This window comes from Carassius carassius, chromosome 39, assembly GCF_963082965.1.
Source record: "Carassius carassius chromosome 39, fCarCar2.1, whole genome shotgun sequence".
NCBI classification, from domain to species: domain Eukaryota; kingdom Metazoa; phylum Chordata; class Actinopteri; order Cypriniformes; family Cyprinidae; genus Carassius; species Carassius carassius.
Window position 1 is genome coordinate 6,114,403 of NC_081793.1, and position 25,815 is coordinate 6,140,217.

Sequence of the window (25,815 nt, forward strand, 5' to 3'; positions counted from 1 at the left end):
TTTCTACTAAATGCATAAAATTTATATATAAATTCATGGTGTTGTTGCAATGGCACACTAAAGAGACAATGGTGTAAATTTACTATTAAAAATAAAATTATTTCAGCCGAAATTACCTGGCCCATTTTAACTGAAGAGTTGGCCCATATTTCCTGAATGTTGTGCCTAGGCTCAAGAAGGTACCTTCTCATAATTTTAAAATAATTATACTTTCACATAAAAAAAAATATAGGCCTATATATATTTAAGAGACCCATGCTAATTGAAAAAAAAAATTGATCTCATGCATAGCTTATTTGATGGTATTATAAGTCATTTACCAAACATGGCAAATTTTAGCTGACTTCACCCTAGCCTATGCATAAAACCCGTCTTTTAACTTGTACTAGTAGATATAGGTGTCATGTCAAATAAAAATTTTAAATCGACTGACTTTGTACTTAACGTACATTTAATAAAAACATTGTTAAGTAACTAATTATAACACTTTCATTGCTACATAAAGTAAGCAAAGAAAATTTGCATTATCAAAGAATATTAACTTATGTCTAGACAGAGTTCAAGAACTCTCAACAACTCCCATTATAATAATTGAAGCTGTTTATACTGTGAAATGTATATCTTACCTGTTTGTTTATGATGAGACAATTAATTCGCAAGAGAGCAGCATTCAGTCAGCGATCGCGCGCACTGAACAAAACACGGGGTTTTCAGCGATGATTCATCTGAATCCCTCGGATTGGCCATTGCATTCATAAACTCAACAGAATCTTGTGTGATTGGTTATAATGTGCAGCGCTGTAAAAACGCGTCTGGCTCGGCGCCAGCCAAAGTGCAAAGCAGAATTTAAATTTGGCTGCTGATGCTGTGCCGCACTGGACGTTCTCAGCGTATCACACACACACACACACACACACACACACATATATATATATATATATGTGTGTGTGTGTGTGTGTGTGTGTGTGTATGTGTGTGTGTGTGATACGATGAGAACGTCCAGTGCGGCATATATATATATATATATATATATATATATATATATATATATATATATATATATATATATATATATATATATATATATATATATATATATACACACACATACATACACACATACATACATACATGTATTTTTATTTTTACTTTTGGAATCTGTATCCAAAATCCACTTTGTTTAAAATCCTGAGGGGGGCACGGTTGAAATCGCGTTCCTGGAGGAGCAGTATTTCGGAAGAAACATTTTATATATCGAAATATCTACGTCCCGTGCGTTAATTCGTCCCTGAGTAGTATTATTACTGTTATTAAACAAATATAAATCAAAACATGTTATAAATGTAACAAATAATCACTTGGAAATTGTATAAATAAGAAAGAAAAATGAAAAATAGATTCTCGTTTATTATGACGGTTAAAAGGAAAGGTCTTTTATTTTGAAAAAAAAATGCATTTTGGCGGACATTTACAAATGTACAGTTTCTGACTTCCTATTAGTTTAGTGTTTTTGTCAGATTCCCCAGTGTTTTATTAACAGATGCGGTTCGACTTATTCAGACGGACTAGTTAGACTTCTACTAGGTAAAATAACAAAGTCTATAATTATAGTTAAACAGTAACAGTAATTTTGTCATGCAATATCTATAAATGCAAACGGGGCGATGGCTAGCGTTAGCTATAACTTTACATAAGTAATAACAAATCCGCGGAGTTTTTTTTTTACTGTCACTTGGGCTTACAGAATATTCGTGGTTTTTGTGTTCATCTGATATATCTAGATCTATGGTTGTTATTTATTTATTCATTCATGGAGCTTGCTCTCGTTTCTCAGACGACGCTTTCTGATTTCAGCTTCTGATTTCATCTGAAGACATGAGTGAATTCAGGATCCATCATGATGTTAATGAACTCCTCGGGCTTCTTAATGTCCGAGGAGGAGATGGTGCTGAGGTGTACATTGATTTGCTGCAGAAGAACAGGACTCCTTATGTGACCACGACAGTATCTGCACACAGTGCTAAGGTAAACAGACAGTGTGTTTTATCTCCCATTACATGTGTTCTGAATGCAGGAGACTCATTTACCATGACTTACAGGTCAAGATGGCAGAACACTCCAAAACACCAGAAGACTTCTTAAGGAAATATGACGAACTGAAGTCAAAGAATGTACGCAACCTTGATCCACTGGTGTATTTGCTTTCCAAACTCACTGAGGATAAAGAGGTAGGTTTAATGATACTCATTTCCAAACAAGAAATTCACATCATTTCCCCCTAAATGTGTCAGTGTGTCTACATTATTTATTTTGATATTGGGGATTTATGAGAAACATGAACATGCTTTTGCTCTTCAGACTTTGAAGTTCTTGCAGCAGAACGCAAAAGAGAGATCGGAAATGTCTGCAAACGCAGCATCCAGCACCACCACGTCATACAGCATTCCTGCAACCAGCAGCAAAATGTCCATGCAAGAACTGGAGGAATTGCGGAAGAAGCTGGGAAATGTCACGGCCAGCTCCAATGTTCCTCAGGTAGTATGAGGAAACGGAAAGTGATGATAATCTATTTGATTATTTAATAGGGACAATGCACACTGATGAAATTAAAAATTAAATAAAAATTAAATTCATGCATTTAGCAGACGCTTTTATCCAAAGCGACTTACAGTGCATTCAGGCTATCAATTTTTACCTATCATGTGTTCCCGGGGAATCAAACCCACAACCTTTTGTGTTGCTAACGCAATGCTCTACCACTGAGCCAGAGGAACATTTAGTAAGTCAATCCTGAATTCTGTATGGTGCATCATTTTGTTTTCCCCCACAGTCTTCTGAGGTCATCCGTAAAATGCTGAGAGACCGACATAACAAGAAAAACCCCACTCAGCCGAACCCTGTGTTTCCAAACTGGGTGTATGACCGGCCTGCGCTGATTGGGGATTTCGTCACTAGCCCCACCCCTGTGGGAGATCCCGTAGTGGCTATTGGTATGTATGTAGCAGGGTTTTTCAAAATCAGAGCCTTAGATGAATAGGGAATAGTTACAGAGCTGGAGCAAGTTATTCAATTTGATGCGAGATTATAAAGAAATATGGACACTTTTAATTTCACCTACACTTTAAATGAAGAAGCAGTAGATGCCAAATCTGGTTATACATGTATATGTGATTGAAAGTTATGATGGGTGGTTACTAAGTTGTTGTTTTTTTTAAATTAAAGATTATGAAGATTACAGATGAATAAAAAATAAATAAATAAGATGTGCATGGATAAATCATTCATAATAAACACTTAAATTTACACACACAAAAAAACTGAGCTGTCAGTTTTGATTTAATAGTGCCCTAAACATGCGTAATTACAGGTACAATGCCGCTGGCTGCACAGGAACAAGCTCTGGTTGAGGACCTGCTGTATGTGCTGATTGGTGTGGATGGGAGAGACATCACAGCTCAGCCTGTGCTTGGCAGACAGAGCCGCTCTTTTATAGTAGATCCTTCCCTCGACATGTCCATCAAAGAGCTGGTCAACCGGATATTACCGGTGGCGTCTTGTTACTCCACAATCACACGGTCAGTGAACAGTTTGACCTACAATATTGATATTTGTCACGTGTTTACATTATCAGGGTTGGAAATTAATTTAATTAGTTCCTTGATTTTGGCTTCTAAAATTCTGAAGTTAACAACTATTCAGAATTCCTACAAGACAAAAAAAAAAACCCATCAGAAATAATCCAGATGATCAAAACCACTGCTTAGATTTAAAATGCATTTGTTAATAAATCTGATTCTGAATCATTGAATGGATTTCAGTTTTACAACTTGTCCCACATGAAAAAATATTATTGTAATTTACAGTAACTGCTATAGTGTTTTTGAACCATACTATAATAAAGTGTATTATTCTGTATATATTATAGTATTTACAACATTTCTTTTTAATGAATGCATACTGTAGTATTAACTATAGTGAACTGATAAACTATAATAAATACTGTAGTTTACTTTAGTTTTTACTACATTAATCTGTAGTGTATTGTAGAATAATATACCCTATAGTTGTAGAAATTTTAGTACAGTATTGGGTAAAGTAATTTGTTTATATTACTTTATATGTTATATTACCACAGCAACTATAGATTTACCACAAAAAAATTAATTCAAGTGCTTTACGATAGTATTGTTCAAAAGCACTATAGTAATTACTATAGTATTTTTTTCTTGTAAGTGAACAGCTGTTTTAGCTTGTGTATGTACAATATACATAGAAGAAAATGTGTTTGAACTTTTAAAGACATTTTTTTTGGGTAATGTTGGAGGCTCCTGATTGGAGGATATAATTTATGATTTATAACCTGCCAAATTGGCTAACGTGGTCAGTTTTTCACTTGCATCTGGTGAGTCGGCAGTGTTAATTTCGAACCCTGGTTGCAATATTAATGTCAGAGGGCTTTTATTGCCCCTGTGAAATCATTTTATGAAAAGCATTGATATTTCATTTTGCCTGGTTTGCTCACATGTTATCTGAGACTCTTATATATTTCATGCAAGAAATTTGAATGCTCTATGTCCAGCTTCACAGAGGAGAAAACGTCATTTGAGTACGGTCAAGTGAATCATGCCTTGACTGCAGCCATGAGGACTCTGATGAAGGAATATCTGATCCTGGTGACCCAGCTGGAGCATCTGCACAGACAGGGCATGCTGTCCCTGCAGAAGCTCTGGTTCTACATACAGCCCACCATGCGTACCATGGAAATCCTGGCCTCCATCGGTAAAGCTGTCAAAACATGTGGTTACTCTTATAAGAGCAGCACTTGGCATTTTGGATATGTCAACAGGACTAATGAGTTAATTTTGACAGTGGCTGTAAAAATACACTTTGAGTCAAAGCTGGTTCTTAATTCTTGAACTTTATTAGTTGCAACAGCCTTCTGCTCCACAAGAGAAGTTTGTCAGGACAAATATTAATGTGGGTTTGACAAAGCCTTATCTGAAAGTTTAAATAAGGTCTGATGGTTACATAGATGTAGTATTAAAAGCATTCAGATAGCAAGCTAGGCACTGATGGCATGATTTAGAAATGTGTTTGAATGTTGTTTTTACATTGTTAGCATGCTGCTGCTGTGTCTAGCATGCTTTAACATGATGCTAGCAAATACAATGAGTTATTAATCTGTTTCTGCACAATTGTTAGGGGGCCATTAACCGGTTTCTAAAACTAAAATATTTTTGCATGTTGGTAGCACTTTTTAGCCAATTGCTAACATGTTTCTATCATGTTTTAGCATTGTGGCAGCATGTTTTAGGATGTTGCTATCATGTATCTAACATGTTATACAATTTTTTAATGCTGTTAGCATGCTTTAACACATTGTCAACATATTATCATTGTTGCTAGCTTGTTTCTAATATTTCTGAGAATCTTGCTTGTAGATTCAATATGTTTTTAGCATCATGTAGCATGTTTCTAGGATGTTGTTAAGACAAGCATGTTTTATTGTTCACAGAGAGTCAGCGCCAGAGCAAACATTTGTATTTCTAAAGGGGGCCTTGGTAGTAATGGTGTTTCAGCAGGGTTTCCCTTCACCCGTACACAGCGCTGACATTGTTGACATGCTCATGCTAATGCACTTTCTCCCTGGTCTCTTTCATGTAGCCACTTCTGTTGACAAGGGTGAGTGTATGGGCGGCTCGACCCTCAGCCTGCTTCATGATCGTACCTTCAATTACACCGGAGACAGCCAGGCTCAAGAGCTCTGCCTCTATCTGACCAAAGCAGCCAGCGTCCCCTACTTCGAAATACTTGAAAAGTGGATCTATAGGGGCATCATTAAAGACCCATACAGGTGGAATGTGTTTGGTATCCTATTGTGGATGCTTTTAAATTAATTGTTTTTTTTTTGCTGGTAATAATATTTAGCTTTTCAGCATGAATTTCTCTTAAATGTATTATGCATAACATATTGAGTATTTCCAGACATATTTAAGGACATTAATAAGCTATGTATGAACTGCCACTTTTTGAAATTTGTATTTAATTTATATTATGTTTATATGTCTCTATGGTATATATTCATACATTTATATTTCATATATATAAGGTAATAAAACTACATCAAGTACTGTGTTTTTTTTTTTATAGTGAATTCATGGTTGAGGAGCACGAGCTGCAAAAAGAGAAGATTCAGGAGGATTATAATGACAAATACTGGGATCAGAGATACACTATTGTCCAGCACAGGATCCCATCGTTCCTTCAGAAAATGGCAGATAAGATATTAAACACAGGTGAGGCATTTTCATTTATGAAACTCTGAAAGTTTTTTGTAATTAGGCAGTATTTTAGGCATCAATAGATGTCAGCTGCTTATGTAGAGAGTATATAGCATAGGATACATAAGATGCTACTAGAAAGCAGGAGTTAAATGGTAAACATGTTTAAATTTCTAAACTTTCGAATGATTTTAATGCCCAGCTCGAAAGAACACGGTAGCTAAATGCATTCATTTCATAACCAGTCCTAACTTCTTTTTCATTTCAGGCAAGTATCTGAATGTTGTGCGAGAGTGCGGCCGTGACGTGACCTGTCCAGATGCCAAAGAGGTTCTATACACACTTAAAGAGAGAGCGTATGTGGAGCAGATCGAAAAATCATATTACTACGCCAGTAAGGTTCTACTTGACTTCTTGATGGAGGAAAAGGAGCTTGTTTCACGCCTGAGGTAAAAATTTAATGTTTGAAATTGTTTTATTCTTGCAGTTTTTCTACAGACATCTCAAATCAATTCAAGCACTTTTAACAAAACACATTGTTTCAATGTCATTTCACAGAAAATGTATGTGTCAGTGTTTAAATATATTTAGACCCTAATAAACAAAAAATCAAATGTCAGCTTAAATGTACAAAAATATGTTGTTATTAGGAAGAAAGAAATGCAAAAAATGGACGTAGTAACATGCAATATAATACAATACAATACAATTTTATTTGCTTTCAGTAAGTATACATGATAACATGGTAACCGTTCTTGGCTCACTGAGAGTCTGACATCATTATTAGCTGTCAGATATGTGAGTGAATAATCTGAGCCAATGGTGCCGTTTATGAGCACTCTTCATTTGTAGCACATCTTTAAGCTAACCTTTTGACAGCTCTCAGTGTTCCAGACACCAATATTTTTATGAATCAGAAAAGATGAATCAGTGTCTGGCCAACTGAGATTTCCTCATGGAGATAAAGGTTAGGATCATGATTTCTATGTTAGAACTACAGCAGGCCGTGGGTGTGTAATTTAACTTCTGACATCACTTACTCACCCTCATGTCATTCCAAATCCAAGACTTTCATTTGTTCAAAACATTTCAAGTCCATGTATTCTATCTTTGACTGTTTCAAAGCCTTGTAAAGACATAGTAAACATATGAATTGAATGAGTTTATTCAAATCTTCTGAAGAGACATGATTGTCTTATATGATGAACAGATTTAAAGGTGTAGTTCACCCATGTCATGTGTTCGTAATAAATAAAATCAGCTTTAAGATGTTTGTAACCTGTTTCTAACTTCAAACTTGCTACCGGCTAAATAAAGTTTACTATTCATAATATTGATTTCTCCAATGACGACATCATCTAGTCTGAAACAGGAGAGAAATACGCACAGATCGAGCACTGTTGAAAATGAACCAAAGCAGTTAATACGTCTAAATAAATTAATCTAAACTAAATATCTAAATTAATATGTCACTGGATTTTGTCCAGAAGTGAGTATTTAAAGTTAAAGCACCTTTATGATGGATTTGTTACCTACAAACAAAACATGCAGCTCTTCACTTCACAAGACATTAATGAATTGAGTCGTGTGAATTGCTATGATGTTTTTATCAGCTGTTTGGACTCTTTACAGCATCCATTCACTGCAGAGGATGAAATGCTTCATTTCTCCATATCTGTTCCGATGAAGAAATAAACTCATTTACATCTTGGATGGCTTGAGATTGACTAAATTTTCAGCAAATGTTCATTTCTGGGTGAACTGTTCCTTTAATCTAGGCATTTATTCACATAGACACTGACTAACACGCATAAACCGAGCACATCTAATATGGCAACTTTCAATTCCGGGACACAAACCTCTCAGATGTTATTAAAAATAAATTAGAGGTCTGAGATGGGAACACATGAGGGGGTGAGTAAATGATGACAGAATTTTCATTTTTTTAGTCAGTGCCTTTTTTTTTATTGATTTAATGTTGAAAGATAGTTAAATCTTTTTCTCATCACAAGCTCACAGCCCACAACTGAGCCCAAATTATAATCTAAAACGGGTCCGCAAACTCAGTACTTAGCAAAACTAAACTTAGCAGGACACTGGCCCTCCAGAACCGAGTCTGGAGACCCCTGATCAGAAAGATTAATTGGTTTTATTCAACAACTGTCAACTCAATATCATCTTATTTCTTACATTTTGTGGTACAGGTCAATCAAACATTACTTCTTAATGGATAAAGGAGACTTTTTCGTGCATTTTATGGACCTAACGGAGGAAGAACTGAAGAAGCCGGTTGATGACATCATTCCTCCGCGGCTGGAGGCCCTGCTGGAGCTGGCCTTGAGGATGAGCACAGCCAACACAGACCCCTTCAAAGATGATTTAAAGGTCTTGCTTCTAGACAGTTACTTCATGTACAGTATGTTAGTGCATTCTGCAGAACCGTCTAGATTTCAGGTGTTGCTTTTGCAGTAGAAATCCAAATGAAAACGAATTGTTCAGTTTCATCTTTTGCCTAAAGACAGGTCAAAATAAAGCTGGAATCACGATTATTGCAAATCACAAAGGCTGCTATTTAATTACTGTAAAAAAAAAAATATTAGATTCAGATTTCAGAATGAAGCGCGACATTGTGTTTTTTTATACATGAGCAGCTCATTATCAGCATCTTAATTAGTTGTTTTGTTTTTTACAGTGAAATATTTAAGTTGTAATATTTCTTTATTAAGTTGTTTCTTTATAATAATATTAACACTAATAATAAGATTTTATGTGTGAAAATAGTCACCCATCTAAATGGTTGTATCATTTGGAAGGTGGATGAGAGTCTTAACGAATGGAAAATGATGTGCATTATTTAACATTATTGTTCTCTTCCAGATTGACCTGATGCCCCATGATGTTATCACCCAGCTGTTGCGTGTCCTTGCTATAGACACCAAGCAGGAGAAAGCCATCATTAATGCAGAGCCCACAGAAGTGTCACTTAGCGGCCTGGAGGCTTTCTCTTTTGACTACATTGTCAAGTGGCCACTTTCACTCATAATCAACCGGTACTCAGCTTTTCTGTATGGCTGTATAGCTTTTATTTCAAGCAGCTTGTGATTGTAACTATGGCCCTGTGCTTCTTAGAGAAATAGTTTTGTCATTATTTACCATCAAAATGTTGCATGTTACACACTATTGCTCGCACAATTACATTGCAGCACTATTGAGATATGGACCTTTTTTTTGCTTGTGAGATTTTACTGAAAAGTATTGTGACCATCTTTACAATGAACTTCTCCTTTAATACGATGCTCTGTTGTACAGAAAAGCCCTGACAAGATACCAGATGCTCTTCAGGCACATGTTCTACTGCAAGCACGTGGAGAGGCTGCTCTGTAATGTGTGGATCAGCAATAAAGCATCTAAGCAATATTCACTGCACTCTGCTAAATGGTGAGACCATGTATTTTGACCTTAGACTGTGCATCTTCAGCTGAGCATCTTCTTAAATAGCTCTTGTATATTGTAGGTTTGCTGCTGCCTTTGCATTAAGACAACGGATGCTCAACTTTGTGCAGAACATTCAGTACTACATGATGTTTGAGGTTAATGAGCCCACGTGGCACATCATGGAGAACAACCTGAAATCTGTGAGTCAATGAAATAAATAATAAAAAAAAAAAAAAACTGCTTTATGGTTATTTGTGGCTTATGAGTTCAGAACAAGGAGTTCTTTTTATATAATATTGGATTTAAATCAGATTTATTTTCATTCTTCAGATTTATCAACACTTTCATTCACATATATCCTTTTGCCTAATTAAACTTAATAAGTTGCTTTATTATATTGCTATCATGATTCTGAAATTTGGGTTGCTGATTAATTTATTATATATAATATGTTTGACATGTATTTAGTACATGTATTTATATATAATGCTGGAGTGCTTACATAATTCCATTTAAATTCCTTTTTTGAATCCATCATTGGTTTGAATTGAAGGAAAATGATCATGGTTCTCTCAAATAATTGAAATAATCTATATCTGGTTGAGCACAAAAAGAGTTTAAATGAATTCACAGTGTGTTCCTAATGAGCTTGTTTGTTATTTTTAGGCTTCCAACATTGATGATGTGCTGTGTCATCACACCAGCTTCCTGGATAACTGTCTGAAGGACTGTATGCTCACCAACCCTGAGCTTCTCCGCATCTTCTCCAAGCTCATGTCTGTCTGTGTCATGTTCACTAACTGCATGCAGGTAAAAGTACAAGCATTATTGAGAAAAATGTGGAGTTTTGGATTTTCTTATGATCACTAATGATGCATTTATTTGCTAAAAAACAGTAAAATTGTGAACAGTTTTCTATTTTACTGTATTTTAAAATATATTTTCTTCCTGTGGTGTTAAAGCTAAATTTACTCCAATTTACTCCAATCTTTGTGTCACATGGTCCTTTCAGAAATCATTCTAATATGCTGATTTGCTGCTCAAGCAATAAAAACATTTTTTTATTAATATCAGTGCTGAAAACTGTACTGCTTAATATTTTTGTGACGAACATAATACATGTTTTCCTTGATGAATAAGAAATTCTAAATTTGAAATAGAAATCCTTTATTACATATGAATGTCTTTAGTCACTTGTTTTTACTTCGGTTTAATGCATCCTTGCTATCTATCTATCTATCTATCTATCCATCTATCTATCTATCTATCTATCTATCTATCTATCGAGATCAAAAATACAGAAAAAAAAAACAATCTTGCAAAATGTTATTACAATATAAAATAAAAGTTTCTATTTTAATATCCTTTCAAATATAATTTATTTCTGTGATGCAAAGATTAATTTCCATCAGCCATTATTCCAATGTACAGTGTCACATGATCCTTAAGAAATCATTCTAATATACTGATTTATTATTAGAATTATCAATGTTGGCAACAGCTGTGCTGCAAAATAGTCAGCACAACCGTTTCCAGCGCGGATAATAAATCAGCATATTAGAATGATTTCTGAAAGATCATGTGACACTGAAGTAATGATGCTGAAAATTCAGCTTTGATCATAGGAATAAATTCAATTTTAATGCATATTAAAATAGAATAACAGAAATAGAAATAGAAAAAAAATCATAATATTTTTTTTCCTTTATTTTTTTATCAAATAAATGCAGTCTTAATGAGCATTAGAAACTCCTGTAAAAAACATAAAAAATCTTTCTGATACCAAACTTTTGACCAGTAGTGATGTATATAAATGTCTTTAAAATTTACTGTCCCCAAAACTTTGAACAGTAGAGTACATAATTAAACTGCACAAATTAAATATATTGTGTTTTAATATTTTATATTAAATTATATAGTTTATTGTCCATCTCTGGGGGTCACTATAACGGGGTTGTGCTTGTTGTGAAATGCATAAATTTGCTGTTATTTCATAATGAAGCTTTCCTGTTATGTCATGCTCATACTGCAGTTTATTTTGATTGTTTTGGCAGCGGTTCACTCATAGCATGAGGATAGACAGTGAGATGAAACGGCTGACTTTCGGGAACGCAGCTATGGAGGGCTCTTCAGCCTCGGCTGAGCGGACAGAAGAGGCAGAGAAAAAAAGACTGGCTGCTAAAGTGAGTCATTAGCCCCACATTCACACATACGGACTTTACTGGTAAATTATCGTTAAGAGATCATGTGTGAACAGGACCTTTTCAAACATAATTCATTCCGGCAACTTACCATTATGAGAGATATAAAATTACCAGTAAATTACCGGTAATCTGCTCTGTGTGAATAAAGTTCAGAACACACTGGTGTCAGACGTCTACTCTGGGCCAATCAGTCATTCTGTCATTCTGACACAGATGATGCATTTACTCTGCATTTACCCTGTTTACAAATACAATACGGGACGTGCAGCCATTAAGAGGTCATTTCTGGGTAATGATGTCACAGGTCAGTTCACGGATCAGGTCACATGTTCCTGTGGCTCAGTGGTAGAGCATTGCATTAGCAGTGCAAAAGGTTGTGGGTTTGATTCCCAGGGAACACATACTGGTAAAAAAAAATGTTTGGATAAAAGCGTCTGCTAAATGCATAAAATGTAGGTCACTTTAAACCAATGTGTGAATTGCCTGTGTGAACAGGGCATTTTTGTATTTACCAGTAAAGTCATGCCGGTAATTTTACGGCAATTTACTGGTATTACTGTGTGAAAGAGACTATTGGCATTGAATCAATTATTTTACAATACTGAAACTAAAAAGGCACTTTAAAAACAGGCTATGTAATCACTGACCATAATCTGTCAAAAGATTAAAAAACACAAATAATAATAATATTTTATGACATCTGTTTTTCTCAATCTCTGTTCCTAACTGAGCATGTGGACCAGTCTGACTCTGGGTTCGAGGCCACCATCAGCAAGTTTGACAGTAACTTCAGCACCTTATTGCTGGACCTTTTGGATAAGCTCAGCATTTACAGCACCAATGACTGTGAGCACAGCATGATCAACATCATCTACAGGTGGGCTGTGGAAAGAACTTTTCATTAAAATTTTCCTCGGTGCATATATAAGTGCTTACCGAGTTAACCTTGGCCCGAGCAGTGACAATAGAAATGTGCTTTTGAAATCTTGACTTTTGAAGAGCTTATACAACCCTCATTAAAATTCAGTCTTCTCAACAGAGGTGCTATGAATAATGAGATGTCTTTTTATAGGCTGGACTTCAATGGCTTCTACACGGAGAGACTGGAGAAAATGGCCATTGAGCGGAGCCAGAAAACTGCTGCGTAGCATCATCCATTATAACATTCAATTGTTTTTAAAGTGTTCAGTTGTGCTGATTTGTTGTCTCTTTTCACAAAAAAATGTAGTAATATTACATGGTGCTGTAACATAAAGCACTTAAGAATTTGTCACTAAGTCTTGTTTGATCATTTTCTCCTCCCTGTTGGAAATGTATTTAATGGTCTTTAATGAATTTAACCAATTTAATGAATTGCACCTGACTGAAAACCCAATATAATAAAGGAAAAATGTTGCTTTTTTCTTTCCCTGCCTCTTTTTAGATTGGTTTAATTTGAATCTTCTATAAAGTAAGATTTATTACCCCTTGGCTAACTGCTGGCTAGTCAAACTTAGTTTTAACAAAGTGGCTGTGTTAATGCAACTGGACCCTGAACTCTCATGTTTTGCAATTCAGGATCAAGTGATTTATCGAACTTTTGTCCTTTTTTTTTTTCAAAGCAACATTGGATTAGATCACTCTAATTGAGAATGTTGTATTGGCTCACCCCTTCATTTATGTGTATGTACGATCTGCAATGTACTGGATTTATTGATTTTTATCGGACAAAAAAAAAATACTATCCCTTTAATGCTTTCAATGACAACACCAGCATCCTCTGGTTCATCAGAAGCATGGTGTTGTTGTAAACTCCAGCAGAGGTGTCTTCAGTGTCCTCATTGATGCAGACTTCATTCATGCCCCGCACAAAACAAACAAATGTAGGTTAATGTATGGAAGTAAGTCCTATTAACAAACGCCTATTGAGAAAAATCTAGAACACTAAAAAAAACTGTTTTTAATTATTTCTGATTTATTTGGAATGACTTTTTTCACAAAAATAAAGATTTAAGTCAATTAAAATACCCATATAAAGCTTGTGTGTACGCAAAGATGGACCTATAAAATACATATATTTTTTTATAATCAGTTAATTTAAAAACAACACACAAATTCAGAAAGTAAAGATGAAGAGACTTTTTTTTGTTTTGTCAAAGGGAAAAGAAAAACGTAAAACATTGAGAAAACAGACAACATCTAATGTTCAGAACCCTTCTTTATTATTATTATTATTGTGAGCCAGCTGACATAACAGGGCTTTTCCGCTGGATGCATCCAAAAAGGTCCTGTTGTCTATCGGGATTTAGTTGGGGAGTTACCATAGAGTGTGTAGTATATTTATTTTCAATATATTATAAATATTTCATCCGTGAAGAGATTTTGAAAGCTGGGCGCAGAAGCACCTTTCACCTTCTCTACAGCGCCTGCAGCGAAACCGCAGTCGTGCGGTGTAGACACGAAAGGGTTAAAGTAGACCATTTTGGCTTGGCAACACTGATTGAGGTAAAAGAGGAAAGCAGGCTTTTGGGCCAAAGCCCTTTGAGGCAAGAGAGTGGGAGACTCAAAATGTTTCTAAACTTAAAATTCATTTTTGCCCGGTTTGTGTTTTACTACTTACAAAGTTATTTAAAGTATAAAACGGTATTTACAATACACTTAGGCCTTAAATTCTAAACAGCAATTTCAACTGAAAGATGAAGATATCTTAATACTGTCCATTAGAGGGAGCCAGAATCATACTAGAGAGGCACAGGATAAGAAACCTTTTAATCCCAGTCTTTTTCCATTCGTTGATATCTCTTTGAATGCAAATAAATGCATAGTTTTATTGGATTTGTATGAGTATGGTGTACTGACAGTATGTTTTTATATAATTAGTGTACAGTGAAATGAAGATCATTAAATATTTTTAGTAGTTATTAAATATTTTCAAGTTGCCAATGATTAAATAAATTGCTATCCATTTAAAAATGAAAAGGCAGTTTTATTTGTCTTTTTAAAGATAATATAAATGATTAAAAAACACATTTGGGTGAAATAATAAAACAAACCATTAAACTGCAAACATTAGCCTATACATCATTATAAATTATAAAAATGAAAGAACCTTTAGCCTTGAGATAAATGATTCAAATACATGCTACAAGTGATATCTTCACGTTCATTTGAATTTGACATCCAGTTTGTCATGCAATTTGTATAAATACATATTTTTTATTATTATTATTTTTTAAATAAAAGTCCAATCATGCACATTGGCCATTGGTGTTTGGACCTTCTTGACTTCTGCTTGTGGCTATATTTTGTTTTTAATTGTAGAATAGATGTTGTATATAGATGGTATACTATAGATTAAGTATAGATGATTGAATGCTTGTTTGCTTTGGTGTTGCCTCCCTAAAAATAATTTTCTAGATCCACACCTGTAATATGCCAATTATATTTGTTTGGACATCACAGCACGCTATTTGTGAGTCTATGTGATTCTTGCGATGCACCGCTAGGTGGCGCTGTCCCTCATCCCTTAAACTTTCAAATGAAATCAGTAACTCTGTTGTATTTGGCTCAGCATGTAATAAATAATCTCAAATAAAATATTAAATGAATCAAAAGTATTTCCTAATTTAAAGTATTTGCTGTGAGAAAATACAAGTGATCTGAACAGGTAAGTAAGGCAGCCTGGCACTTTGTGTCACTGAAGTAAGTCCACACCCTTCACAAACTCCCAAATGGATGAGGAGGGCACTGCAACGAGAACACGGTCTCACATACACAGAGACATCACCATGAAAGTGCACTAAATGAAGAAGCTGATTTTTCTGTCATGTTGCGAGTGACAGTCGAGTCTGCGGTGGGTCTGCCCAAAAAGAAACTGGGCAGTCCAGACCCCGTCACATCTGTGGTGTTTAAAGGTAAGAACTCCTCATGTGCTTCCTATTTAGCCATTAGACATCAGAATACCCGACTATTTCATTTGTTAATCTGATGGATTTCTTATCATTTTAGATGAAAAGAAGAAAACCAAACCCGTTAACAGTGAATTGAACCCAGTGTGGAATGAGGTCTGTAGAGTTATTATTATTATTATTATTTTTAAATAGCCTACATGTTTAACCGTTTTAACGCTATTTCCAAATGAATGGAGTTCAAGTGTGTGTATATAACGTGTAATTATAACATATAACATATTAATAGTCTGCATAGAACCGTTTTAAACATTTCTACAGTAGCTTTTAAAGTTTGTAAATTTTGAATACTCTTTTCCCCCCCCTTTAGACACTTGAGTTTGATTTAAAAGGTGTTCCTCTTGATTCTTCCTCCTACATTAATGTGATTGTGAAAGACTACGAAACTCTTGGCAAGGACAAGTGAGTGTTTTTCAGTTGTTAATTCGAGTCATATACTCAATATTATCCAGTGTAAGAAGACAAACAGTTTGATGTTGAACTTTTGGTTCCACCCTAATCAAATAAAAGTTGTGTGAGCTGTTCAAAGCATATATGATTTAAGAGTTTTGACCTCCTGTAATTAAGAATTGCATTCTTACAAAAAGTGATTTGCAATTAATTAAAATACAGACAGGATTGAAAACACAGGTTTGCATCATTTCATTCACTTTGATTGATTCATTGATTCTTTGATACACATCTGTATTGTGAAATTTGAAGGGTAATAGTAAACCTTGTTAATCTTGGTGCGACATTGTAATACCTTGCAGCTCACACACCTTCAAGGCTGTGTTCAGACCTGCTCCACAATGTCATGAGGGGAGGAACGGAGGCATTTGGGTGAATAAATGATTGTTAGTTACTGGTCTGAAATGCAGTTGTTGCATAAAGTCCTGAATTGAAATAAACAGAAGGGTCTGTATCACTATGTTGGGCTATAAATTTCATGCATTTCCAGTTATTCCAGATTTGTCTGTGAGAACCGCATTGGAACAAATCCAGTGGCACACACAAAGAGGCACATAACTCCTGCTGATATTTACGTTTATGCAATTACATGCAAATTGTTTTGTTGATGTCATGTGGCTGTTTTTAGGGTCTGTCAGAAATGAACTTTTATGAAGGCTTTTTTTCGAAGCATAAACCACTCCTTCATACTTGTTTTAAATGCTTTAATCAATCAATCATCATGTGGTCATTCCTGATTTGAATAGCTACATTATGTGCAATAACATGCCCAAACCAGAATATTGTCATATGTTACACTTAAGGAGACTGTTTACACAAAAATCCAAATTCTGTCATCTTTTACTCACCCTCAAGTTGTTCCAATCCAAACCTGTATGTGTTCCATTCTTCTGCTGAACACAATAGAAACCTTTTTTTTTAATGTTTCAACCACAGTTGCTGGGAGCCATTGACTTCCATAGTATTTCCCCCCATAATTTGAAAATCAGCAACTGTGTTGCAAATGTGTTGTTATATGCTGCCAGTTATTTATCATCATCAGTAGTTTGATGTGATGTTTTGATAGACTAAGAAATTACACTAGAGCAATCCTGAAATGCTTTCAAACCAAGAAAAAGGAACTGAGTTGTATTGTAAGACTTTTGCTACCATTTTATTATGCTGGCTACTATAGCTTGGTTAAAATAAGCATTGTGTTAAATATATAGGGGGAAAAAGCTAATTTGTTGGGTTATGACAGTTCCTTATCTCTTAAAAACACTAAAGAGCACTAGTTATGTTGTTGCACAACAGCATCCAAGTAGTTACAATGGGGTAATTAGAGCAAGAAAACACAGGTATTGCTCAGTTTTCCTCTATGTGATTGGGTTTTAAAGTACCTCCCTCGGTCAATGTATTGTTTGTTTACTGGCTCTGAAAGGGCTGAACTAGCAATATTCTTTCCTGATGAAATCACTATGTTTCAAGCATTACTATGTTTCAAGCATTAGTTCTAATAATCTTTAACCTACGTTACAAACCTGATAGACAGCATTGGTTTGGTATTATTTATATACTATCATCTTTTATATAAAAATTTTAGTTTTTAGACATTTCATTTTAACTTGTTTTATGTGTGTTTGTGAATTTTTATTTGATATTTCTGTCTAGGCTTAATGTATTTTTATTTCAGTGTTAGTTCAAGTTTTATTTTTGATTTATTTCCAAATTCCAATTCGCAATTCTTGTAAATTGCCAAGGTTTTTATTTGTATTTTGTTTAATTATGGCTTAATTTAACAAAAATAGTTTTAGTTAATGATAATCACCCTAGATAGAAATGAACAAAAGCCTTAAATTTCATGGGATCTTTAACAGATTTTGGGCATTTTCCTGTTGGATCAACATCTTTAGGAATAGGGCAGGATTATTAAATGATAGACAAAGACTTTCTGAGAATGTAGTCCCTGGATGTTGAGATGATGTTGTTCCAGCAACATACTTGGCAAAATCTTGTGGGACACATTTATTTTGCTCTTTGGAACAAAAATAGCATTGTTGCATTTCAGATCAGGTCTGTCTGAGAGTCTGGCAAATGAAGAGCATCACGACACTGATCTAGTCCAACGACTGCTTCTTGCAAGGGCAGAATTGTAGTGAACAGCACATTTAGAGTTATAGATTTCCATTGAAATACTGTAGTGTGTATGCTAAAGTACAGGGAGGCTAAGATGTTTAAAGAATATGTGTTTAAACAATGCTACTGAGAGGTTAGTAAATATTAATCATACTTGGAATCACCCCAGGCATAGGATCTCAGAAATAACATTCCATAAAGGAAAAAGAATGAGGCGAAATGTTGGAGGGTGTGGTTACCTTTGCTTTATATGTTTGCTTTGGCATGTTTGTTTGAAACTTGGATCATATGGTTTTGAATATTTGGTTGGAGACTATGTAGGGAATTTTGTGCAATGCAACTGTCATTTTTATTGTCATAGGATGTTGTAATAATCAAGGTTTTTGGGAAGAATTTTTTAACAGATTTTTCATTCATTCTAATTTGGCTTCATTGTAATTTGATCTAGGGCTGTCAAATCCATTAATCACGATGAATCGCATCCACAGCGTAGAGCTTTAACAGGCAGACACATTTCACAGTGTACTGAATGGAAAGATGTTACCCCAGCTGACGATTATTCATTTTCACCAGTACAAGTGAACACTTAGCATTGGCAGCCAATGAGGCACTTTGGAGTGATGTCGACGCCCCTCTTTAGCTGATTGTCTAGAGGAGGAGCAGTCAATCTAGAACTTGTGGACCAATTGTAATGCTTAAGCCCGCCATGATTTACATGACACTATAACCGCAACATTTGGAATTTGAAAGCAATTGCAGAACATGGAAACAAGAGTGAAGGGAAAAACAGCATAAACATACAAAAATATAAATATGAGCAGAAGCTGTCTGCGCACAAAAAAACTAGAAAAAGTTTTCCACAATATGATTAAAAATGTTTAAAGTTTTGATTCATGCTTCTTATCAATCCGTGACCATTTTTTGAAAGCTTTGCTTTAATTTTGACATATTGTGCAATATATTTTTACTTGCGTTTTTACATTTTGGTTTCACACTTATTTTTTTTATCCATGACTGCAAAACTTTAGACAGAAGATTGACCCCATATTTAATGGTTTTGTGAATCCTAAATGCAGATATTTGTGCTGTTTGTGTCAATGTTTGTGGACACACCCTTGTCATTATTGTGAAATGATATCTCAACAGCATGCCAATCAAATGTGTAGAGCTAACAGGGCAGTGTTTTCAGAAGGTAAATGCAGAATGTCTCATCGTTTGTGACTTTAGAATTTGAATTTAGAATCGGCAAACATTTCACTTAGCTAAGGCAATTCTCCAATGGAAAATTGACTTTGAGGGTTTTCCTAGTTGCTGACCTATAAGTGTCCCGATCACAGTATTAATCTGCATGGCATTATTTACTTTTGCAGGATATCTTACATGTGACCTTACAGAGAGCATACAAAGATCTTTTCTCCCATGAAAACATTCACGCATTGTGTTTTTTGACATCTGTTTCTTAGCATTTGATAATATTTTTTTTTGCATTTCATATACATGTGTGTATATATATATATATATATATATATATATATATATATATATATATATATTTAAATTTTTTTATGCATTCCGCAGACGCTTTTATCCAAAGCGTCTTACATACCATTCAGGCTAACAATTTTCTACTATCATGTGTTCCCCGGGATTCGAACCCCCAACCTCTACCAGTTGAGCTACAGGAACACTAATACAAGATTCCTGATGGAAAGTTGGTTATGAAGTGGATCAAGTTTTGACATCTTGATAAATTATTTTGAATAATCATAGCTGGGTTATTTACAGTAAGATTTGTAATGTTAGTACTTGTTAATAATTGACAGTAGGACCAGGAACATGAATTAAGAAAATAAATAGGATCAGACATGGTGCATTTAAAACATTATACATTACTGATATTATGTTTTACAGAAACATGGAATGGTTAACCTGCTTTATTTTCCACAGGCCTTTGTTTTAATTATATGTGTGTGTATTTTTTGTTTTAGGTTAATTGGTTCTGCAAATGTCTCTTTAAAAGACCTTGCCAGTAGCCAGGTTAAGTCTCTCCCAGTGAAAAACTTGGCTCTAGTGGATGAAAATGGCAAGACCATAGGAGTGAGTGTTTTTATCTCCTAAACCAAATTACATGTTAAAGAAAATATATTCTTTTATATTTGTATACAATTTTAATATAATCAGGTACACACATAAGCTGCACTCGCAGAACTCATCTACACAAGATTCAAATCTTTTCTGTTTTCTTTTATTAAATACCTTATCCAATTTGTTAATACTTACTGCTACCAAGAAGTAATATTGTCAGTTTTATTTTAAATGAATGCTACCATTAACTGTACAGCAGACCGGCTTAGTTGACTGGTTTATTTTAATTTGGTCATCACATAAACCTGAAAGGCATGTTTACATAATAATCAAAAATAAATATCTAATGTAATTTGGTGATGAGCCTTGCATTGATAGCATCTCTTCAAGACACTTTCAGTATTTATGTAGTCTATTTGACATAATTATGAGATAATTAGCTGCATCCTTTTGTAGGCAATGATCAGCATGACGATTGGCTACGAGCCACCTGCTGGTGCTGTGACAAACACGCAGGATCAACAAGATGGCAGCATGGGCGGAAACACAGGTTAGCTCCGAGTGTGGCTTAATGTTTTTGTATTTGACCTAGCAATGTACAGGTGCATCTCAATAAATTAGAACATCATGGAAAAGTTCATTTATTTCAGTAATTACGGTTCTCTCGGTTGGTTGTGCATCTTTTTCTTCCACACTTTTTCCTTCCACTCAACTTTCTGTTAACATGCTTGGATACAGCACTCTGTGAACAGCCAGCTTCTTTGGCAATGAATGTTTGTGGCTTACCCTCCTTGTGAAGTGTGTCAGTGATTGTCTTCTGGACAACTGTCAGATCAACAGATTGTGTAGCCTAGTGAACCAAACTGAGAGATCATTTTGAAGGCTCAGGAAACCTTTGCAGGTGTTTTGAGTTGATTAGCTGAGTGCCATGTCACCGTATTTTTATTTGTTGAGAAGGTGAATTGGTGGGTTTTTGTTGAATATGAGCCAAAATCATTACAATTAAAAGAACCAAAGACATAAACTACTTCATGTCGGTGTGCATTGAATTGATTTAATACCCGAGATTCACAATTTAAGTTGAATTACATGTACCTGTAGTCTTATACAGATGACATGCTTGATGGTGTGTTAAAGTTAAGTCTGAAATGAAGTGTAAAGAAATAAATCTTTCAGATGCTTTATGGTTAGAGGTTGAGTACAAGAATATGTGAAGCTTAATTTGTCAAAAGGTTTAATCTTTGATTGCATGTTTGCCTTATTGGTTATGTCTGACTAACCAGGGTTCCCACCCTTCTTGAAAGTACTTGAATTTCAGACATATGGATTCAAGGCCTGGAAAGTACTTGAAAACTAACATAGGTCCTTGAAAGTGCTTGAATTAAATTTGAAATCAGTTTTGTTTGTGCTGCTATTTTTTAAACTGTCCAATATGTGCTTCTGTCAAAAACAGAACTAAACACGGGAGGTTATCTGTTTGATCTATGACGCGATCGCGCGCAGCACCGCAAAGTTGATTCTGTGCTTGCTTGATCTAATATTTTGTTTTGATTTTTTAAATGTTGTCAATTTAAGTAGCAAATGAGAATAGCTAAAAAAACCAATGCATATATTTTGAGACAAAGGTCTTCTTTATGATTTTCAGTTTTGTTTATGATAATTAAAGAAACAATTTTTAATTTTTTTTATTTGGGGTAAAAAGCGCCCCCGCTGTAGCGACTAAAGGCGCCGTGATTAACATGATAATTAATAGACTGCTAACTTTTCCATTTGTTGACATGATATGGTTAGATTCAGTTGCTAAATACCATATTATGTTGGGTGTCCTTGGAGATAATCACCATGTTTAGAATGAAACCATCATATTTAAAAACATGACATTAATACTTTTTACACGCCGCGCGCCTCACATGGATGATTATATATCTATAGCATGTGGGTGTGGTCGCGTAAGAGTTAGTGAAGGGAGACATAAAAGCCTGGACATCGCGTTGGTTTCATATGGATTACTTTATTACTTAATATTTGTTGTCGATAAGACTTGCTTAGTTTAAAAGTAGACATGTCAAGATTTCTATAGAAATATCTCTCATATCTCTTTGTGGAGTATTTGTTGAGTTTCGGTTCATTTTAATGACGCATTTCTAAATGATGATCACGCAGACCAAGGCTGCAGACAGCGCACTCTGTTTGTTTTCTTTATTTTATAAATGCACAAAGTTTTCTTATTATGTGTGTATACAAATAAAAGTAGACCCTTTACAGATTCGATTGATGTATTACTCTTACCTGTACGATCTGAAGGTGCAATTTAAGTTCTTTTCGGCGATATGCCACAAAACGCCTATATGCATAGACTGAACAAAAAATTATTTAGATTTTTCAAAATGTGCAGAAAATAGCACAAACTCTGCTAAAGTGATTGTTTTGAACAAGTATTAACTTAAACATTATTTTAAAAAAAAACTTATTTTAGCTTAAAGGGTTAGTCCAGTCACACAATCCTTCAGAAATAATTCTGATATTCTGATTTGCTGCTAAAAAACACTTATTATGATAATGTTGAAAACAGAGGAGTAGAATTTTTTTCAGGTTTCTTTGATGAATAGAAAACTCAGAACAGCATTTATCTGAAATAGAAATCTTTTGTAAAATGATGTCTTTATCATCACTTTTGTTCAATTTAAAGAATCCTTTCTAAATAAAAGTATTCATTTCTATAATTATTTTCCAAAAAACACAAAACAGAAAAGACAAAAAATAGACTCTAAGCTTTTGAATGGTATAGGGTATAATGTTGCGAAAGCTTTTTGTTTCACATAAATACTGAATTTTGGATCCTTCTATTCATCAAAGAATACTGAAAAATGTACTCCTCTGTTTTAAATATTGATCATTAGCAAATCATCATATTAGAATGATTTCTGAAGGATGTGACACTGAAGACTGGAGGAATGATGCGTGTGTGTATGTATATATATGTGTGTGTGTGTGTGTGTGTGTGTGTGTGTGTAATTTCTGTCCCCCTCACTTCTGAAAAGATGGCTATGCCCCCGCACGTCTCTAGTGAGTGAATGTGCAAATGTTTAATGTTAACAGGTTTTACTATGTTATTAAAACATTTAACAGCTTTTTATTTAAAAAAAAAAGCTGAGACAAATTCATTCTTAATTTAAAAACTCTTTAAAAACTAGTGTAATGCATTTTTTATCAATATTTCAGAAACTGCATTTGAATATTACCAGTATTGAATTTAATGGATTTCAAGTCCTTTAAACACGACTGCCTAATACGGTTTAATTTTATAAAACCTACACATTCAAAACATCATTATTACTCTGACATTTATTTATGTAAATATTAAGTGTAAATGAAATGGTGAGTACAGTAAGGACTTTCATGAGGTTATGTGCTGGGGGTGTGAATTTCAAAGTTGCTTGATTTAATAAAATGGTGCTTTAAAAAGTCCTTGAAAGTCCTTGAATCTGGTGTTCATGAAAGAGTGGGAACCCTGGACTAACCCATGATGGTCTGCTTTATGCATTCATTTTTCTTTGTGTGTGTGCACTGATCAGCTGGGGGGGGGGAGGGGGACGTCACTGATGGTGGTGGGCAGGGCGCTGTCACATCTCCTGGTGAGCCTGGCCAGAAGCTTCAGCTTAGGACCAGAAAACGTCATAATTTGGCTAACAAACCTCAGGACTTTCAGGTACAGGATCGTCCTGTAGTCATTAAATACAGTATAGTTTCCATTTTAAATGCCGACTGCATATGCTTTATTAGTCTTTTTAAAATGCCATTTCTGTCATAGATCCGCGTGCGGGTGATTGAGGGACGTCAGTTGCCTGGAAATAACATCAAACCTGTGGTCAAAGTGCATGTGTGTGGAGAGACACACAGGACAAGGATCAGGAAAGGAAATAACCCATACTTTGATGAGGTATATTTTTTTGTGTAGTATTTGTACAACTCTTTATTTTTTTATTAATTAGATATTTACTACTGAAAGGAATAGTTCATCATAGTTCAGTAAATCAAATGATTCTATTATCAATCATGCATTCATCCTCACAGTTTATGAGCACAGTGAGCCTGTAAAAACATTTAAAAAAAAAAAACTTGCAAAGGTGGTTCATGAATTTCATTCTTATGCTGAATACAGAAGAAGATATTTTGAAATATTTGGGTACCCAAAAAAAGTGACATTTCAATATTGAACTATCCCTTTAAGAAATGTTATTCTCTGTTCCTGATTATTTGAAAATTCTTTATTTCCTAAAATCGATGTCACTGAATAATATATATATATATATATATATATATATATATTACATATTACATATTACTCTTTACAGATTTTCTTTTTTAACATCAACATGTTGCCCTCTGAACTGTTTGATGAGGTCATAAGCTTCCGGGTAAGAAAAAAGCCAATGCTATTCACCACTTTTTTCATATTTAATTGATCATATATTCATTGAAAATGAGAAATCAAATTTTATGGAAGAGTTACTGATGATGATGATGATGATTTTTCCCTTTTCTGCAGGTGTATAACTCCAATTCTTTCAGAGCAGACTGTCTCATGGGTGAATTTAAGGTAATTCAGTAAAATCCAAAATGTAGATTTTGTATTAGACCCACAGTGTAATTCAAAATGAACTTTTTAAAAATAACGTGTTTTTTTGTTGTAGCTTGATATTGGTTACATCTATGATGAAGCAGGTAGTTTTCTGATACTCAGAAAATATTCCTCACGTTTTACCTGTAGTTGAACTGACTGCTCAAAAAAGTGGTTTTCTCACCATAGCTCACTGTATCATGAAGAAATGGATTCTCCTGAATGACCCAGATGACTCGAGCTCAGGAGCAAAAGGTTATCTCAAAGTCAGCATGTTTGTGCTTGGAACGGGCGATGAACCGCCGGTACGTCCCCTGAACATAATTTATGTTAACATCTTTACAATATATAGATTGACAAATACAGGTCTCATCTATAAATTAGTTTTTGTTTTGTTTTTTCATTAAAAGGTCCACCTTATAGTCTTTTATTTTGAATATGCAATAGCACACACTTAAAAAAAAATCTTGTATTACACAAATTGTATTACCTGATCCCATTGGTTAATCTCTATTTGGCAGGTGGAAAAGAAGGAGCAGGACAGTGATAAAGATGATGTGGAGAGTAACCTGCTGCTGCCCACTGGCGTAGCTCTCCGATGGGTTACTCTTAAACTCAAAGTGTTTCGGGCTGAGGACATCCCCCAGAGTATTACAGTTATTCCTTACACATTTGTT

At 34.7% G+C, this 25,815-nt stretch overlaps 1 protein-coding gene and 1 pseudogene across 3 annotated transcripts; both read left to right on the forward strand.

Moving 5' to 3' along the window:
• Positions 1-1,445: 1,445 nt before the first annotated feature.
• Positions 1,446-13,324, forward strand: tubgcp2 (tubulin gamma complex component 2). 3 transcript variants are annotated; one of them, XM_059530542.1, is made up of 18 exons: positions 1,446-1,584; positions 1,855-2,025; positions 2,100-2,228; positions 2,359-2,535; positions 2,831-2,990; positions 3,368-3,575; positions 4,580-4,779; positions 5,665-5,854; positions 6,151-6,296; positions 6,550-6,730; positions 8,486-8,666; positions 9,159-9,331; positions 9,591-9,719; positions 9,796-9,916; positions 10,383-10,526; positions 11,771-11,899; positions 12,652-12,797; positions 12,993-13,324. In XM_059530542.1, the coding sequence occupies exons 2-18, from the start codon at positions 1,876-1,878 to the stop codon at positions 13,066-13,068; spliced, it is 2,640 nt and encodes an 879-aa protein (XP_059386525.1). In that variant the 5' UTR covers positions 1,446-1,584; positions 1,855-1,875; the 3' UTR covers positions 13,069-13,324. The 3 variants fall into 3 exon arrangements, with proteins under 3 accessions (XP_059386525.1, XP_059386524.1, XP_059386526.1); XM_059530541.1 differs by having other exon boundaries at positions 1,459-1,584; positions 1,835-2,025; XM_059530543.1 differs by having other exon boundaries at positions 1,459-1,584; positions 1,835-2,025; positions 12,655-12,797.
• Positions 13,325-15,621: 2,297 nt separating this feature from the next.
• The window catches only part of LOC132121285 (myoferlin-like), a 32,042-nt pseudogene continuing 21,848 nt past the window's right edge, over positions 15,622-25,815 (forward strand).